The sequence below is a fragment of the Panthera pardus genome, unplaced genomic scaffold, assembly GCF_024362965.1.
Source record: "Panthera pardus isolate Hobbes unplaced genomic scaffold, ASM2436296v1 HiC_scaffold_16, whole genome shotgun sequence".
Classification (NCBI taxonomy): domain Eukaryota; kingdom Metazoa; phylum Chordata; class Mammalia; order Carnivora; family Felidae; genus Panthera; species Panthera pardus.
In genome coordinates, this window is record NW_026526721.1 from 72,095,081 (window position 1) to 72,116,093 (window position 21,013).

General features: G+C 33.9%; 1 protein-coding gene across 29 annotated transcripts in view; it reads right to left on the minus strand.

The window, feature by feature from the left end:
• Positions 1-21,013, minus strand: part of DLG1 (discs large MAGUK scaffold protein 1) — a 273,708-nt gene that overhangs the window by 41,039 nt on the left and 211,656 nt on the right. For all 29 annotated transcript variants that reach the window (XM_019448747.2, XM_019448748.2, XM_019448759.2 and 26 more), the window contains 3 exons: positions 10,383-10,497; positions 5,332-5,508; positions 2,526-2,595 (listed from right to left, as the gene is read on the minus strand). In XM_019448747.2, the coding sequence (XP_019304292.2) occupies positions 2,526-2,595; positions 5,332-5,508; positions 10,383-10,497 (362 nt within the window). The remainder of the gene's footprint in view (positions 1-2,525; positions 2,596-5,331; positions 5,509-10,382; positions 10,498-21,013) is intronic.

Here is a 21,013-nt window from a genome sequence, read left to right on the forward strand (position 1 = left end):
TAGTTCATTAGTTCAACAGACTGTCTTAATTTCAATCCTAAAAATCGAAGGCTCTGATAACTCTAAGCAGAATTTAAAAATTAAGTTGATGAGAGCAATTCTGTCAAGAAATAAGGACTTTTATTTTATAAACTGTCAAGTAGCATTATTTAAATAAAAATATTTTCTTGAATCCAAATTTTAAGAAAAGAAAAATAGAAGAAAAGTTATGTTTCAATAGAGAAAAATTCATGGTAATTTAATTTAGGGAAGGACTAAATCTTTTTGTTCATGACAACCATTGAATCTAGTAATAATTTTTATGGTATCTCATAAAACTGATATGTTTTTAATAAAAGGTATTCATTTGTCCCTCTTACTGCATATATAGTGGTCAGAGTCAGTTTCACAGCAAACAACCAAAAGAAACATGAAGTTTAAAATGTTTTGATTTTTGGTATCTTTGCAGTTAGCCAAAATGAGATATCATAAAGATATCATAATAGAGAACAGAAAGAAATGCTGTTAGTTAAGAAAAGAATTAATTGTATTACACTTAACATCCTCCAGGTGAAGAATTTATTAAAAGTGAAAATAGCACAAAGCAAAGAAGACAAATATGTGTAGGGAAAACATAAAACTGAAGAAACATACTACCTCCAGTTTGTCTACATTTTCAATACAAAATACTGTTTAATTACTTATTGTTATTTATGCTACACTGCAGGAAAGACAGAGTGTGATAAATATAAGAACTGATAAAATATCACAAATTCATGATATATATATTAAATACATAATTTCTATATGTGGTATTGCCAAAATAGCTAAATGAATGTTAAAAATGTTAATGAGAAACTGAAATGTTATAAGTCTGTAGTGGAAATAAGTCCATAAACCACCATTTAAGGAAAGGAAAAGAACTTAGAATGGGAAATGGTATTACGGAAAGGAATGCAGTTCTGTATCAATGGCAAGCGTATTTTTACCCCACTCAGTATCATGCATACTTTTGGTGCTGTGTTAGAACACAGTGACTGTGTATAAAGTTGGTTACAGTCAACAAACAAGACTAAGATTTAAATATGTCGTTAATTCAGTTAACTTCTTACAGTATGAAAGAAAAGTTACAACATGCAACCTCTTTTTCAATACATTGACAGTGTATTTTACTAAGTTATTTTTAAAGACATATATAAAATAAGCACAAAAAGCAAATCCTGAGCATTTACTTGGGATTTTTTTCTTCTCCCAAATTTCTATTTTACATATTGCTTCAGATCACACTATGTAATTTTTTATTTTCTGAAAGCTACAATTTTAAACTAATTTATCATTTCTAAAATAACTGAATAAATTATATAATTTACTTAGATTTAACTTCTTTGATCAAGGATATTTATCTTAAAGGCTTTAAGTTTATGTGCTTAGTTTTATCAGAGAAGCACAAATGACAGGGTTAATTAAAATTTGTTGAGTTAACTTCCCACATTCATTTGAGATATGATCAAAAGATGATAAAACTTGTGTTAGATCAAAAAAGAAAAAAACCCAAACATAAAACATTCCTATGAATAGTATTTCAAGACAACATATATGTTCAGCTTATTTCTTTAGGCTTATTGCTACAATATTCTGTTGTAGTAATTACATACATAGTACAGGACAAAGCCTATAATAGCTCCTTCATCTATGGGCATCCATTATATTTAAGCAGAATTTAACAATGAAAACAAAAACACATTTAAAATTATATATGAAAGAGTTTACAAGTATTTCTTGACCATCTATAATTCCCCCTCTTGACTGTCTCTTTATTTCCTCAAAATAAAAATTCATATTGATTCAAATATTTAAAGCATGGGTTTTCCTTAATAAATTATATTAGGCACAAAGAAGGGCAATAAAAAATTTCCACAAATTAACTTACAAAAACCTGTAAACTTACATTATGACCTAGTTAATATTTTGGGGCATATTATCTCAGAACATGTATTATTAAATTAGCTGCATGATTAATACTGATGATACAAGTTTCTAACTGGACATCTGAATGAAGGCTGAATTTATTTCACTTGTATAAATAACCTCACCAAAGTATATTAAGAATATATGAAATGAGGGGTCCCTGGATGACTTAGTCCCACTCTTAATTTTGGCTCAGGTGATGATCTCACAGTTCGTGAGTTTGAGGCCCGCACTGGCCTCTGTGCTGATGGTGCAGAGCCTGCCTGGGATTCTTTCTCTCTCTCTGTCCCTCTCTGCCCCTCCCCCTTCTCACGCGTGCTCTCTCTCTCTCAAAATAAATAACTTAATTGAAAAACGTCTGTAAAATGACTGCTTTAATTTAATAAATTAAATTACTTTAGTAATACTTAAATTACTTCAGTATCTACTATGCGAAAGCACCATAACAACACCTGTTGATGGTTAACTCTTACAGCAAAATCCTTCTAATTTTAATCATGTATTTCCAGCAAGAATTAAGAAAAAACCTACTATCCTCAATTACTAATATCTAGAAATATGAAATTTCATATACTCACCCCTTTATCTCCTCTTGTTTTAGAATTAAATTTCACTGTTTTTAACCGGGCTCGTTCTTTCTTCTCAACTCTGTCAAAGTATAGAATGCTATTTTTAAAGTATACTGAAATATCTAAGGGCCTAACTAGAAATCATTAAAACTGATACTTTAATATAGGGCACTTTTATATTCTAAAGTCTTCAGAAGTCATCTAGGTTTGCATCCCAAAATTAATTATAATTTCTAAAATGAAATATAGGGCTCATTTTATTATGAAACAAAACCACTTGTGAAGTATCAAAATACAGTACATGTGTACTTATAAATGTACTCAATTCCATAATTATATTAAAATTATTATGAGGAACCACTTCTGAATTAAGCAATTTGCCAGATTTTGGGTTTTTTTTGTTATTGTTTAAATATTAGCTTAGCATGGGGCATACACATATGCCAAAAATTAAGCATAAGAGAGTGAACAAATAAGGCAAAATGTTAACAACTGGTAAAAGTAGGTGAAGGATATGTGGATTTCTTGTACTATTGTTTCTTGTACTATTCTTCCTCTTGTTACTTACTTTTCTGTAGCTCTGACATTTTTATAAAAAAATGGGAAATACAAAAATTAAATTTAGCTCCAGTGATATACTTGTGTAAATACAGAAAGAAACCAATTACAGTATACAAAAACTTTAAAGTATCTTTGGAAGGAGATACAAAGACTTGGTAATCTTAGTTATCCTTAGTTATCCCTCTACAGGTGAAATCGGTGCCAAGGGAACAAGCTTAAGATAAGGAAGCCTGTACAGCTTTTCGATCTTATGAATTTTGAAACTTGTTAAAGTGCCAAGTATTCAAAATAAGCAAGCCAACAAAACTACATCAAAACAAATGTTTCATGTAGATTGTAATACCAATATGAACCTCGCAAAATTTCCTGTAAATTAAGCTTTTATAAATCCTCAATTTCAACATAGATATTACGTTAGTATATAGCAGAAAAACTTACCACAACAGGTTGAGAATAACTGTATTTCCTTCATTATCTAGCTATATAGTTTTATCGTGGATACAGAAGAACCTTAGTAGTCAAGGATTTGAAACTTGTTTTTATTGTGCTAGAACAGTCCGTGACATGATTAGAGAGTCCATGAGATGATTAACTAATTTATAATTCTGCCTAGGTACTTACTGAGGGCACTGCAAAACTAACATTTGGTGAGTAAACGTTTACAACTCAAAATGGCTTTGTTTTCGCATCATTATCTTGTTCACTAAATAGTTGATTGATTTAAATTGTACTTAACTGTAAATACTATTCCTGAAAGAAAACTAAGAACTGTAGTAACTACAATTCCTTGTGCTATTATTAGAAGTAGAGGTCTAAGAAAGGGATACTTCTGTTTTAAGAAAACAGAAGTTTTGAATACATTCAAGAACAAAACGGCATAATTAGTTGTGGTTTCATACTATAGCTTATGGAAGAAAAATTATATAAATAAATGAATAAACATAAAAAAACAAAAAAATCCCACAAAATTCAACTTCATAGAATTTTTGTACAAAATAAAAAGAATCTCTTTCCATCAAAGCCAGTGTTTTCTTATTAGTTGCAGGCACACATAAAGCCTATGAGAGATATGAGGTACCAAAGGATAAGACAATTTTTAGGAACTCTGACTTTGATATTTAAGATGTGAGATTTTTACTGACTCAACAAGGCACAGAGGAAGCATTTCTGAATTTAAAGCAGACTGTTCTATTCTAGGAGAAAAGTTATGCTTAGGGCTGTATTGCTAAAAGAGGAGTTGCCTCTTTATAAGATCTAGCCAAATAGCTGGAGCTTGCTAAATATATGGATCTAGCATAGAACAGTCATAAATCCCCAAACCACAAATACAAATCTAGGTAATATTTTAATATTCCTACTCTTCAACTTCTACAAGCAGTTATACAAATATATACAGGTAGAGGTTTATAAATAGGTACATGATTTGGCATACTTATCAATTACAGAGGCTCTTAACAAAATAAGTTATAAATCCAACTCATTAGAACAGAACAAGTGTATTCCATCATAAGCCTGACCTGAAGTGAATTAACTAGCTACACTAAACACTAATGTCTCTTTACCAATTTTGGCTGGCTATCTTAAAACTTAAAGAGGCTTTTAGGCAATGATTTGTACAAATCAGATCTCACAAAAAAGCTATTTCGGGGGAATTACGAACTGACATTTTAATACCATTTCTCACAAAAGTAGGGGCATTCAGCAGCATTTCGTAGACCTTAGAGAGGATTCTCTATACTGGGATCATCCTATCTATGTCTATACTTGACTACTTTTCCAGTAGACAGTAAGTATCAATCACGATAATAAGTGGTTAAAAGCAAAGAGGAAAGACCAGTGAATGTACCAATACTTCTAAATTAATCAAGAAAAAAGATGTGAAGCAAGTAACAAGATAGTTCTAAACATTTCACATTTATTTACACTTCCATTTTTTAAGTCTAAAGGAGGCAATTCATATAATCAAAAATGTAAAGTTTAAGATTCCATCACCACCTACATGAGAAAACTACAAAGGCTTTTAAATCTCTCTCCCTCCAATGGTATAGATACATGGCAAAGTTATTTAAAAACCTTTGGGGGCATCATATTCTTTACGTCACTGGTTACAACATAAGGTGAACAAAATCAAATGATTGTGAAACACAATATGGAAAACCAAGCATCACCATCTTGGTAAAAGGATTTTAAAAATCAACAATTATTTATGTTGCCCTACTTTCAAGTGGTAAGACTGTACCAGACTTATATTTACCTGCGTTTACTGGGAATTACTCCAACTTCATCACTCTCTCCATCTGGTGTAACCTGCCTGGCTTGCCACCACTCATCATCAGAAGCATTAATAACATGGAGGATATCTCCAAATTTGAAGTTCAAGCCCTGACTGGGAAGGCCACTGTCTTTAGTCTTGTCATAATCAAAAAGCGCTCTAGATTAAGAAGAAAAAAAAGTCTATGATTATTTGTCATGATGCTCATTCCAATATTAAATGAACACAGGATTCTGAAAGTGTATATAATCCAGGTAAATAATTAAACAAGATACCATGGTGGGCAAAATAATGCCAAGTTCAAATTTGCACTACATACGGAAGGACAGACAAAAAAAGAAACAGTAAAAGTGACTTATGCTAACAGTTTTCTAAAATTAGGCACCACCTTATTTCTTTCAATATTGGATGAGAAATTAAAAAAAAAAAATGCTTTTAGTGTAATCCACTGGCAACCCATATTGAATTCTAAAATGAAGACAAACCTAGAGAGTTGCTCTAAATTAATAAGCAAAAAGTAAATATTAAGAGATAACTCTTCTCTTTATTTTGGCTACACATACTTGGGAAAACAAACTCCCTGAAAGATTTGATTCATTAGTTGCAGAGTGTAAGACTAGATTAACAGAGTGACTATTGTGTCAGTTAATTATTCCTTCTATTTGTTCACAGAACTAGAGTAACAGAATTTTCTGAGTCAATAACAATGATGAAAACTAACTATACAGGACTTTAACAGCTGCTAAATATTTTGGAAAAAATACTGTATTAATATAGTAATTGCAAAATGTTAAGAATCTTTTAAAATTTGATAAAAATACTGTGTTCTATTAATTAATATACAATACTTAAATTCTCATCCAAAGTAGTTCTCTCAAAAGTAAAGGAAAGAATCCCAGCAATTACATTTATAATACAATTTATTTATTCTTTAGTTCTAATTTGGCAACTGGAAATTAGGATACAAATCATATTCCTTTCTGTGTTACCCAATTTTTTAAACCTATCTCTCTTTTTTAAAAAAAATTTTATTTAAATTCCAGTTAGTTAATAAACAATGTAATATTAATTTTGGGTGTATAATATACTCATTCAATACTTCCACACATCACCTGGTGCTCATCACAAGTGCACTCTTTAATCCACATCACCTATTTAACCCATCTTCTCACACCCTTCCCTTCTGGTAACCATTAGTTTGTTCTATATAGTTAAGAGTTTGTTTCTTGGTTTGTCTCTCTCCCTCTTTTCTCCCCACTATGTTCATTTGTTTTATTTTGTGAATTCCACATATGAGTGAAATCATATGGCATTTGTCTTTTTCTGATTTATTTCACTTAGAATAATACTTTCTAGCTCCATCCATGCTGTTGCAAAAGGCAAGATTTCATTCATTTTTTATGGCTGAGTAATAGTCCATTGTGAGTGTGTGTGTGTGTGTGTGTACACCACAACTTCATTATCTATTCTTCAGTCAATGGACACTTGGGCTGTTTCCCTAATTTGGCTATTGCAGATAAGGCTGCTATAAAGATGGGTGGGGGGACATTTATCCCTCTGAATTAATATTTTTGTATTCTTGAGGCAAATACCTAGTAGTGCTACTGCTGGATCTTAGGTAGACCTATTCATTATTGCAGATTGGAGGAAGCTTAAATGGGGTGTCTGAACAGAGGGCTACTGAAATAAGGTTTACTCCACCAGATCCTAGAAATGCTCAGGAAGTAGAAGTGTACAGAATTCAGGTAGGCAGAGGTAAGTTACAGCAGTGAAAACAAAAGAACTGGTGAAAACACTTCATATAGCACTTAGAACCTCTAGATCCCTTCTCTTGTTCCCAGACCCAGAAGACAAGAGGTTTAGTTTCTAAAGAAATTGAATTTGGTAAGTTCTGTACTCTGGCACTTGATGGGGAACGTGGTGCTGGGCTAAAGACAGATAAAAAGTAATCTGCACACTGAAAATGGAAATTCTAGCAGCCTTGTTTATACTGCAGGCAAGAGATTAAGGATTCTTTTCTAGAGATATTTAATGACCCCAACAATGACCTCGGGTGGGAAAGGGCAATGAACAAAGCCAAGTATTTTATAGTTAAATCCAGCTAGCTTCATTCTCCATTCATAAGAATAGAAAATAAGGATCACTAAATATTTAAAGATCATCTCACATATGAAAAGCAAGAAAAGAGGCAAACTAGAAAAAAAGAAATACAGAGAATGCACAGAATTCAAGAAGCAGAACATTAGAGAAAATGAGAAGATATTAGGTCCATGAAATAAAAAGACGACAAAAAAAGGATCAAATAAGAAGAGGCTTTTAGAAAATAAAATAGGATATCATACCTTCCTCCATACCTCAAATACTCTATGAAGGAGAAGGCAAAGTAAAGTCATTTTCAGACATGCTAATACTCAAAAAATGTCCCCCATATACTCTTTTTTCAAGAATTTATTGGAGAATGTGCTTTATTAAAGGAAAGTAAATTGAGAAAGAAAATGTGGCACTGAAAAAAACAGACTCTGACATAGCAGAGTGCTAAAAGGCATAGGACAGGGGCACCTGGTGGCTCAGCTGGTTAAGCATCTGACTCCTGATCTGGCTCAGGCCATGATCTCATGGTTTCCTGAGATCAAGCCCTGTACTGGGCTCTATGCTGTCAGCAGAGAGCCTACTTGAGATTCATATTCATATTCTCTCTCTCTCTCCCCCCCTCCCCGCCCCTTCCTCCCTCCCTCCTCCACTCATGCTTTCTCTCTTTCAAAATAAATAAATAAACTTAAAAAAATAAAAGGAATAGGACAGTGGCAAAGGCAAGTCTCATATGAGATCTACACAGCAAGTCTATAAAGTAACTAGTCCAGACTGGAACAGAAAGATAGAAAAAATCTGAAGTGTAAGATCATATGTACAACCACGTTTCTTAAGTGAAAAACTCTAGAGTCTATTGTAAGATAAAGAAAGATACTTAGTAATAAGTACATGAACAATTAAGCAAATAAAAATGAGATGATTATTATGCCTAGGAAAAATGAAGGGCTGCAGAAGAAAGGAAGGATGGTGTTATAATATACTACTTGAGTAATGACAGATACTGTAATAGTCACATGATTAAATGCTATTAATTTTATTAACGGTGATGACACTATGTTTGAGTGATAAAGGATGAAGAATAGTTTGGTATGAAAGAGAAAGTTATCTACAATGGTAAACTGGAAAACAGCAGTATATGCACATTATTTAGAAATTTGGGGGTAAAGACAAGGGACTTTGCTAAGAAAACGGAGGATGACTGTTTTCAGAGAATGAAATTAGGGATTTTTCGGAGGTGACAGATATTTTTTATTATTATTTTTTACAACGTTTATTTATTTTTCACAGGAGAGAGACAGAGCACGAGTCGGGTAGGGGCAGAGAGAGAACGCAAGACACAGAATCTGAACCAGGCTCCAGGCTCTGAGCTGTCAGTACAGAGCCCAACCTGGGGCTCAAACGTGTGAGCTACGAGATCATGACCTGAGCCAAAGGTGGACATTTAACTGATGGAGCCACCTGGAAGCCCCCATTACATCTTTTGATAGTATATAACTTGCAAAAATAAGGTACTTCTTTAAAAAATAACAAAAAGTAAAGATGACTCATTAAAGGTGCCTGAAACAAATGTAATGTCTTGATTTTTATGCCTTTGTAAGTTTTTAATAAATCACTATTAAAGGCAACACCTAATTATATTAAAATTAGAAAATATGGGCAAGAAGAAGAAAATGAAAAAAGGAGAGTATAAACAAATCTGTTTTTCCTTTTTCTGTAGATATCAGTATCACATAAAACACTTTGGGACAGAATAATTTAATAAATAAAATTTAATAAATAATGTATAGAAATAATAAATTAAATAATAAATCTAAATAAAATTTAATAAATATTACAATAATTAGTGGAAGAAGAGAAAAATCTGATAGACTAAGGATTCCCAGATCACTGGTAGGGCAGGAGGAATGAAAGGGGTAGGAAAAGAACAAGTGAAGAAAGTGAGAACAGTTTCCTTTTCTTACGTATCACAGAATAACATTTGAGACAGTAAGTCATATCATATGTAAACAAGTATGGAATACATGCTTGTTTGCATAGATTTTTTTATACATATGCACAAACACATATGGGATACATGTCTATTTTATGTAAAATACATCATCTCTCATCAGAAGAATAAATAAAACATACTAGGAAATGTTCCTCAGTAAGATCAGAAGAAATGAACAAAATTAATGAAGAATGGTACAGATTACCCGTAGTCATCAACTAAAGTTAAACTAATAGTTCAATAAAATGCTGAGTAAAGGCTCTGCTAAAAAGAGTATACAGAATACAAATAGGTCATCTGTGTAAGTCTTATTAGCCAATGAAATAAAAAAGAACAGTTTAAATTCAAAAAATACATGTAGAAATTTCCTGAATCTGTGTTCTCTACTGAGGCTACTCACATTTTAAGCTATTATTTACATATGCTCCCTTTGCTATTATGGACATTACTGTAGTAATTAAATGTTAGAGAACAGTTTATTATAAAGAATATAAGTAAGTGTTGGATGATATGACATACCAAGCTACAATACAGTCACTCAGGAAAATAACTTAAAAATTTTTTTCTCCCACATTTATTTTGTCTTTATCATGCCATTATTATTCAAGGGGTTGTACAACTTTAATACAATTATAGTAACATTCCAATTCTTGAAAGACAGACTGTCAAGAAATCAATCCTAAAATAACATTTCTTTGGTTTACAATAGATTTTTTCTTTTTTCTTTTTTTTTTATATTTTATTTTTAAGTAATTTCTATACCCAACATGGGGATTGAACTCACAATCTTGAGATCAGGAGTCATATGCTCCACCAACTGAGCCAGACAGATGGCAATATATTCTTTGCAATATATTCTTCTACAGTAAAACTAAGTCATAGTAAAAAATGTGAAGGACTCTGCATGCATGCATAAATAAGGACTGCCATAATTAGAAGTAAAAAAATTTACCTGACATAGAGGGATCGCTTCTGGCTAGTTCGAAGAGAACCTGATCCTGAACTAATGCTACTATTCATCATCTGCTCCCGTAAGTCATGTATTTTGGCTTCAAAACGACTGTATTCTGATGGGGAAAAAAATAAATTTATACTTTACACTCTAAAAAAATAAGTTACTTGAATATAAAGTATTAAATACATTAGCTGGCTTATAATAATTATATGAGGTTAGAACCTTGAAAGAGTAATCTGTGTAAGATTTTTGGACAAAATGCAAATTTCAAAAAACCAACAATTTTCCAAATGTACCATAAATTAGAACTGGCTGAATTAGAATTTTCTCATATGCTATTTTAAAGTTCATATTACATTTAATCAATTAAAAGACAACTTTCATGCATCAAATAGTGGTATCAACCTCACATTACTGTCTAACTGTAAATTTTAAAGATTAAAATTCAGAATTTATTCTGATTTTTGTACTTAAAAAAAGAATCCTATAATGATTTATACTAGACACTTTGTTTACTGATTTTTCCCCTTGAGGAAATCAGTTACTTTTATGTGCTGAAACACAGAACTTGTGTACAGTCAATAATATGGCAAAAGTCAATAATACAGGAAAAATATGCCTTAACAACTGTACATTAAATTTACTTCAACTCATTTTATGATTTGTAAATTCTCAAAATACCAAAATAAGATACAAAACAATTTGAATAAACATTTTAAGATCATTTTTATATAAAGCAAGTGTGATTTTGACGATGAATTATTTTAAACTATATCATATAGTAAAAACTACTAAATCTATTAATAAAACCATAAGCACTTTTTCAAATATACTGCATTACACATTTACACACCTTTATACCTTTTTCTCTATAACAAACTATTTTATAGAAATTAGGGTAGATCTCCTCAGATTTTCTAACAAATACAAACGGTCTTAAAGCAAGAGCAAATATCTTGCTTGGGAGTTTGTATAGTTTAAGAAGACAGAGGAAGAGCAAACATGATTATTGTGGAGTTATTCTTCTTTTTACCATAGACACCATGTTTGTTTTATGGATACTAAGATTAATTGAAGCAACGGTTCATCAAAAAACTCAAAAACATTTAATAGTTCAAACTAGTAATAAAGTGTTCTTTTTTTAAGTATTTATTTTTGAGAGAGAGAGAAAGAGAGAGCACAAGTGGGGGAGGGGCAGAGAGCTAGGAGGACAGAGGATATGAAGTGGGCTCCACACTGACAGCACAGAGCCCAATGTGGGGCTTGAACTCACGAACCGTGAGACCATGACCTGAGCCGAGGTCGGATGCTCAACCGACTGAGCCACCCAGGCGCCCCTTTCACTATCCTTTAAAAATATAACAGAGGGGCGCCTGGGTGGCTCAGTCGGTTAAGCAGCCGGCTTCGGCTCAGGTCATGATCTCCCAGTCCGTGGGTTCGAGCCCCACGTCGGGCTCTGTGCTGACAGCTCAGAGCTTGGAGCCTGTTTCAGATTCTGTGTCTCTCTCTCTCTGACCCTCCCCCGTTCATGCTCTGTCTCTCTCGGTCTCAAAAATAAATAAACGTTAAAAAAAAATTAAAAAAAAAAATAAAAATATAACAGAAAATTTAAAATACAAATGTTAGTAGACAGTAATAATGTGTCCAGTACAATTCAACAATTAACAGTTCATGGCATTGAGGTGCCTGGGTGACTCAGTTGGTTAAGTGTCCAACTCTTAATTTTGGCTCAGGTCATGACCCCAGAGCCCTGTGGGACTGAGTCCTGTGTGGGATCCATGCTGGGCATGGAGCCTGCTTAAGATTCTCTCTCTCTCTCCCTGTCCCTCTCCCTTTCTCACTCTAAAGAAAAGAAAAACAAAAACAAAAACAACTCATGGCAAACTTTTATTTGCAAAGGCACAGTGAAAACAGAGATAGACTGATGGATGGAGGTACAAATACTGGTTCCTCTTATTGTTAAAAGTTTTATTTATTTAAGTAATTTATACATTCAATGTGAGGCTCAAACTCATGATGCCAAGATCAAGAATCACATGCTCCTTTGAGCCCATCAGGCAGCCCTATACTGGTTCTTCTAATTAAAAATTAAAACCATTAAGTTTGTAATTAATGCCTTCTATCTTCTATCTGTATGTGCTTTCTTGCATAAGACGAATCCTAGTTCTCGCGACACTGCGAATAACAGAATTAGAGTATTACACGGGGACTTTTTAATTTTTTCCAGTATTACATTTACAACAGCCTTGAAATAATGACACCAACAACTAAGACCACGGCATCGTTTTTGAGACCAGTTAACTACTTTCCCTACTTCCTTTTAACCTTAAAGCATGGTCTAGTAGGGATGAATATATATATATATATATATGTATATATATATATATATATAGTTTAATTGCTGTTTTAAAATTACTTGGAGTAGTTCCTCCTTAGGTGTTAATGTTGCCAACTATCCAGTTGGCTCATTTCTTATACACTTAAGTTCATTTGTTCTTTTTTATTGTCAATTTTGACATTTAGGGGTGGCTTTTAAGAGTTTCATTTTTTTAAATAGGTAGGTAAAATAGTTTCAAGGTCATATTTGTAAGACAAGGATATTAAAAAAGAAGTCTAGGTTGTCCTCTCTCCTACCCTAAATTATATTAAACATTTATATATATGGTCATTATATATAAATGACTGATATAAATATAATAAACATTTATATATAAACATTATATATAAACATTTACAGAAAGGCTTATTCCTCCATTTTTAATAAATAGAAGCAGATACACATATATATGTAAATACATTTACATATACTTATTCTAGAGTATTTTAATATATATAATACATAATTATGTACACATTATGTATATATATTCACACACATATATGTATTGCCCACTTTTATAAATTAATTTTATTTATTTATTTTTGAGAGAGAGAGAGAGAAAAGCAGGGCTCGAGCTCACCTGAGCTGAAGTCAGACACTTAATGACTGATCACCCAGGCGCCCAATTTATTTTATTTATCTTTTAAAAAGATACAGCAACAACACTGTGTAGTAGCATGGACAGATGTCCCTCATTCTTTTTTAATAGCTATATAGTTCTTTTGCTTTTAACCTTCATCTCTTTGTTACAACAAAATACTGGAAAGAGTTACATTCTGCCTTATCAGCAAATCTGAAAATTGTTTTCTTTGAACTAAGGTAATGTTTGATATGACTGAATTTGTTTGATCTCCGTTCTATTCATACTATACCTTATTTATATGTAGGCAAGCCTTCTGTGCGAATAGTTGTGTCAGGGTATATTTTCCAAAGATACATGCCTGTATCCCACATGTTCTTGTACTGTGACCTTGCCATTCCCCCATTAAGTGGGCAGACTCTAATCACTCTCTCCTTGAATTTGGGCTGGTCTTATTACTCACAAGCAAGCAAATATGGTAGAAATGATTCTATGTGACTTTCAAAGTTAAATTAGAAGAGGCCACAAAACTTTTCCCTGTTTCTTTAGGGATGCTTGTCTGGGGGAAGTCAGATACCATGTAAGAAGTCTGACAACCCTCAAAGAACCATGTTGCAGAGGTCACGTGATGGTGTTCTGAGCCGTAACTTCCAGCCACTATCACCAAGGCACAAGACAAGGGGAGTAAAGCTATTGTGGACCTTCACCGACCAGCTGAATCCCATTAAGTGACCTTAGGCTATGCTACAAAGACCATCCAGACAAAATCCTGCCTGAATTCCTAATCTACAGAATCCATAAAATGGTTATTGTTTCAATCCACTAAGCTTTGGAGTAGTTATGAAGCAACAGTAACAGGAACACACTTCCTCTGTGCAGTCTATTTTATTTGGTCATACACACCCACACACCAAGGACAAGCCTTCCTAAATTTAAAAATACATATGAAATTCCTAAAACAAAGAATAAGTTTTATATACTTTCAAAAATAAATATATAAATATAAAATTAGTACGGTTTATTCTTTTGTTCTAATGATAACCTTTTGTTTGGCTTTTGCCCCCTCCACCATGAGCAATCACTTCAGAGCCAAAGTGAAATATTATCCTTTTATGTCCAGTTAAAAACTTTAAAGTGATCACAAAGCTTATTCTATTTTCATAGCATCTTCAAACTCCCCATTTTCTAATAATTATACTTTATCCAAATTGTCAGAGCATACAGTCTTTTCATATTATACACTCTCCCCTTACAACTATTTTAACTAATTGCAATTAATTGCTACCATCAGTCTTTATGTCAGTATCTCTCCCATCATTTTGGGTGTCTGAACTTTGTTCTCTCTTCTCAGAGTGTTTATATGAACAGTATCATCAGAATACCAATCTGTTGTTGATACATTTGACTGCAGCCTTTATATGTGAAAGTCTATTTGATTCAGTTTCTTTCCTTGATTCTTTGAAAATGTTGACTCCACTGTCTCCTTTAAACCATTGCTAATGAAGTTCTAATGACTACCTCATTTTCTTTCATTTAAAGAGCAATGTTTTTCCTTTGGCCTGGAATTCAAGTGAATTTTTCTTTTTCTTTTCTAATTTTTTTTAATCAAAAAAAGTTTTTTTCATCTTTATTTATTTTTGAGAGAGAGAGGAAAAGAGTACAAGTAGGGGAGGAACACAGACAGAAGGAGACACAGAATCCAAAGCAGGCTCCAGGCTCTGAGCTGTCAGCACAGAGCCCGATGCGGGGCTTGAATTCATGAACCTTGAAATCATGACCTGAGCCGAAGTCGGATGTTTAACTGACTGAGCCACCCAGGCACCCCTAAGTTAATTTATTTTGAGAGAGAAAGAGGGAGTGTGTGTGCAGGAGCAGGGAAGGGGCAGAGAGGGAGAGAATCCCATGCAGGTTTCTCTGTCAGCAGGGAGTCCAAAGCAGGGAGTCCAAAGCAGGGTTCAAATCCACAAACCATGGGATCATGACCTGAGCCAAAATCAAGAGTCAGGCATTTAACTGACTGAGCCACCCAGGTGCCCCTTTTTCTTTTATTTTTTGAGGTTTTTGTTATCATTTATTTATGAAGTTAAAAATGAGTGATAGAGGGGCACCTGGGTGGCTCAGTTGGTTAAGCATCCAACTTCAGCTCAGGTCATGATCTCACAACTCACTCAATAACTCACTCACAAACTCACTCAATCCCCATAACGGGCTTACTTTTATCAGTGCAGAGGTGGCTTTGGATCCTCTGTCCCCCTGTCATGCTCTCTCAAAAATAAACAAACATTAAAAAAAAATGAGTGATAGTTAAAACTGCCATACAACTTTTTGGTTTGTTCTCAATTTGTTTTCAGTTTCAATGTCTTTCTGAATAGATGGAACAGGTCAGACCAGTCCTGGGAGTGGGGGGTGGGAGGGGTCACAGGGGAACGGAGCCAGGCAAGGGAGAGCAGAGAGGCTGAGGGGCTTGCTGGGGGTGGGGAGGGTGTGTCTGTGTGTATTTTTCTTTTGATCTTAATAATTTTAAGTCCAGTAATTTTGTGAGAATATTTCTCAGTGCTAGTTATAATCTTAGGTAAACAGAATGTCTTTTTGATACATATTTTGAGTTTTTTAATTTTAGAAAAGTTTTGTTTATGTATTTTTAATATGTTCTATACGCATTGTTTTGTTTTTTTCCTATGAGACTCCCACATGTATGCTGAATATTCTTTGTCTACTTTATCTGTCATTCTCAAATCCTTTTTTATTCTTTGTTTCTTTTTTTATTAACATATTTTCCAAAGATTGAAGCAATCCCCAACTGTTTTTCCTGAACCATTTGAGAGTAACTTGCTACCTTGATGTCGCACCACCGTTGAATATTTCCTATAAATAAATAGTAAGTAAATAAACTACAAATATATAAATACACATATACACACACACACATATATATATTTATTCTAGAGAAAGTGTGAGGGAGGAGAGGGGCAGAGAGAGAGCAGAATCTTAAGCAGGCTCCATGCTCAACGTGGGGCATTGTGTGTCCTATGTGGGGCTCAATCCCATGACCCTGGGATCATGACCTGAGTTGAAATCAAGAGTCTTAACTGACTGAGCCACCAGGTACCCCTAAATATATTTTCCTATACAACAACAAAACCATCAAAATCAAAGTAAAATTAATACATTACTACCATCGAATGCTCACACCCTACTTGAGTTTCCCCAGTAATGCCCTTTATAGCAAAGGGATCAAAGATCTAGACTGAAATCATGAGTTGTCATATCTTTTTAGTATCCTTCAGTCACAACAGTCTCTCAGTTTTCTTCCCTCGACTTTGTAGTCTTGATACTATTGAACATTACAGGTCAATTATTTTATAGAACGTCTCTCAATTTAGGTTTGTCTGATGTTTCCACATGATTAGGTTCCAGTTATGTAAATCTGGCAGGAATATCACGGGAAAGATGTTATGTTCTTTTTTTTTTTTTTTTTTTTTTTTTAATATTTATTGTGAGAGAAAGAGCGTGCATGACAGAGTGCCCGGTGGGGGGAGGGGCAGAGATTCCCAAGTAGGTTTTTCATGCTTTCAGTGCAGAGCCTGACTCGTGATTTCCTAATTTATTCAGTGCAGTATAAGCTGGTATTATCATCATCAATTTGATGCTCAAATTGTTCTCAATTTAGCCAGCGGGAACCCTTTCAAACTGGATTTTCTGTCCTTTTGACACGTTTCCTTCATCTAGCACAGAATATTACAGAAAAATCTAGTACTTTCCCTTCCCCACACCTGGAAACAGCCATTAATCCAAACAGCCTTGGTAATTTTGGTGGGGAAGAGTATTTAGAGGCCAAGATCTAAGTGTTAGGTGTGCTCACTGCTATTGGGCCCAGGCTCTCTCAGTGGATACAGCTAGAGAATTGTATATAAATTTAATATCCATATGTAAAACAGATACATATTTATAACTATGTTTATATAAATTAAAAACCTTATGTTTAGACCAATTTCTCCAATTCTAACCTAATCTTATAGGGTTTACATTTTAGTTTTCTCCCTTTCCATATTTATTACATTCTACTCTAAAAATGAAAATTATAGGTAACATTAACCTTAGCATGTATGTATCCATTTGGTCAATCTCTCTGTATGTAAGGAGTCCTCTGTCTCTACTACCACCTACTTCCTTGACTCACCAGTACCGTGTGTTACCCTCCTTAATCTGCTCAGACTCTGATTCCTCACACCAGGACACTCCCTTATGTGGAAGCCCCCTCTTCATAATTAAGTCCTAATGGGTCACCATAACTGTCTCCAACCTCCCTAGCCCTGCAATACAGATAACCACCTTAGAACTAAGTTGATCAGGATATGGAAGGTAAAGAGCTCTTATTTTTGGTTTTTGAAAAAGTCCTCTTTTTTACATACTTGCTTTAAGGAAATACCGTGCTCCTTTGTTAAACTTAACTTTTGAAAAAATTTTTTTCTTTATTTATAATAATTTTCTAAGTTCTATCAATTCATTTATGTTATTTCTTATATTCCATATTTTTTCTTTAACTTGTTTTGAAATATGAAGGTACACTTTTCATTTATTTCATAGGCATGTTTTTCTGGCATACTTTCATTGTGGAGATGTTATTCTTATCCTTATTTTCATTTTCCAAATAGATTTCTATTGGATTCCACAGTGATCCTTTTCTGTTGTTCATTAAAAAATTTTTTAATGCTTATTTTTTGAGAGAGATAGAGAGAGAAAATGAGCGGGAGAGGGGCAGACAGAGAGGGAGACAAAGAATCTGAAGCAGGCTCCAGGCTCCAAGCTGTCAGCACAGAGCCTGACACAGGGCTTGAATTCACAGACTGTGAGATCATGACCTGAACCAAAGATGGATGCTTAACTGACTGAGCCACCCAGGTGCCCCTGTTCACTTTTATGTGAAATTAGTTTCCCTGAACTTCAGATAAGACTATTGGGTCAGGATAGCTTTTCTATCTTCACAGCTCTGGAGCTCCCTCTTTTGTTGTTTCTGTCAAGTGTTCAAAGACATGATCTCCTACACTGTGAGATCTCCTGGTGGTTTACTTTCCCCCTACTTGTCTGGACCTTCTATTTCCTTTGGCCCTATTATCCTATCCTACTCAATTTGGATTTTATTCTCAGTAGTTTTCCTTTGCTCTGTGGCTTTGAACTGAAATGGAGGTAACACTGGTTAGTTGTGTCAGAGGGCACAGACTGTTCCATCTCCTTCATACCTTACTGCAGATCCCCTGCGCTTAACATGCAGATTGTGCAAAAACCCCTTACAGTTGCAGGTGCTGTTCTTATATTGGCCACTGCATTTTCTAGTTAGTATTCATTAGCTCTTGGGCTTCTTGTGCGGCTTCCCCTTGTACAGATGTTGGTATTACAGGGTCTCATAGTTCTTGAGAAGTTGTTTATACTTGCTTGTATTTTGGGGTTCATGGGATACCTTTTCATCTAGTTTTGTTAAAGGTCTAGTTTTGTTAAATTTTGGTTTTGCTATCATAATTTTTTTTTCTGGTAAGGGGGGATTGTTCTGGGCAATTTCACTTTAAATCTGCTATCTTATTTTTAATTTTCTATTTGTCCCACTACTCTATCAATATATTATTTTAGCGGTTGTCCTAGAAAATTATTAGGAAGTTTTGAGTTTTTGATATTTATTACTCTTGTTTTTAATATTTTAATCTTTTAAATATATCTTATCTGTACATTTATTCATTTACTTATTTTAAACATTTTATTTTTTAAAATCTCTACACCTAACATGGGGCTCAAACTTATAGTCCTGAGATCAAGAGTCCCATGCTCCACTGACTGAGCCAGCCAGGAGTCCCATAATTTTATGTTTAATAATGGCTGTGCTTAACAACTACTTTGCAAAATTCCTGAAAATTCAACAATTGGCTCTTGTAGGTCATTACATCACAGCTCTTATACAAAAGTAATGTCTGTGCTTCTTCAGCTGAGTTCCTAGTTTTCATTCACTTTTTGATAATTCTTTACTGCCTTAACAGCTCTATGATGTCTCTAATAAAATATTCATTATATTTCATGTAGCATTATTAGTTGTCTTCAGTGATTTTGCCAGCCAAATCAATGGAAGTCCTAGTGATTTAAAACGTTATACATTTAGAAATTTAAAAAAATTCGGTAAAAAGAACACATTATTTTTTATAGTAAAGAAGAATACTCTTTCCCAAGAGGTAACTAAGTTACTATAAAGCAGTTAAAGTCTCAGATAGTCAACATTTAAGATACTGGAGAACTAAGTCAATTATTGTTAGTTTCTTAAATTTGTGCCTCATTTACTATGTTTACTCTATTCAGATTTTCATATTTATGGTCTTTACTTACTATTAACAAACAATTCCTCCTAATCATCTGTCAGTTCAGAACATACTTCAATACTTTGTTTACTTTTCCTTTAAACCTCCCATTTCTTTACCTAGCTAAGATTCCTCTTTTTCCTGTCTGTTCCAATCAACTCATATTTTTAGATCTATCAATTTTCACTATATACCCATCCTATATATATTTTCTTAGACTTTATTTTGAGGGGAGAGTTTAATTTCTTTTTCAGTTAAGTCATTTACATCCCTCTCCTAGAAATCACATCACAACTCATTCCAGGAAAGGTACCACTGGGAGAGAGCTGAAATGTTATACAGAAAGTTTTCTCCATTCAGCATTTCAGAAATTCCAAACTTGTCATGAAATATATTTAGGGAGTCTCTGAACTGCTGGTCATAAGTTAAATAATATGTGTGTTCTTGTAAGAGGAGAGAACATGTTTAATAGCTGATTTTCTGCATTTTATTCCCTTTTTCAACTTCTAATCCTTGTTTTGGCCTCACTAGAATTGAAAAGATGGAAGGAGGGAGGGGAAGAGACTGGGGATAAACTGTACCTCCCCCAATCTCTCTGAAACCTACAATCCTAACTATAAAGAATAAAATTCATTTATACTCTAATGAAATATGTTAATTAAATGTAGAACTTAACATCTGAGAGCAATAAATCTTAGAGAACAGATATGACTGGTTTAGAGAAGAAAAAGGAAAATGTTCTGAGTAAGAAGGCAGGTTGGTTAAGTAGTAAGAAAGGGGAGAAAGATGTAGGAAGGAAAGAGACTAAAACAAATCTTAATTAGTAACCTACTACAGAAAGTCACTATGAGAGATGACAAATGCTTGTCTGCAAAGAAATGCCACTAGTCCAATACAATCTCTCCATTTAGTCTCTACCTCTCTTCTCCTTGGTTGTTACAAGAAATAAAAGAAATAAAATGAGGAGACTGGGGTTAAACTCCACCTCTGCAACTGGGATTTAAATTAAAGCTCTGGAACTCAGACAAGTTCGGTGGCTCTGACCAAATGTTTCAACTTTTCTAGATTTCAGTTCAGTCACTTAAAACTTAGGAATAAGAAGGGTGCCTGGGTGGCTCAGTCGGTTGAGCGTCCGGCTTCGGCTCAGGTTGTGATCTCCTGGTCTGTGAGTTCGAGCCTCACATCGGGCTCTGTGCTGACAGCTCAGAGCCTGGAGCCTGCTTTGGATTCTGTGTCTCCCTCTCTCTCTCTGCTCCTCCCTAGCTCGCACTCTGTCTCTCCCTCTCTCAAAAATAAGTAATAAACATTAAAAAAAAAAACAAACTTCGGA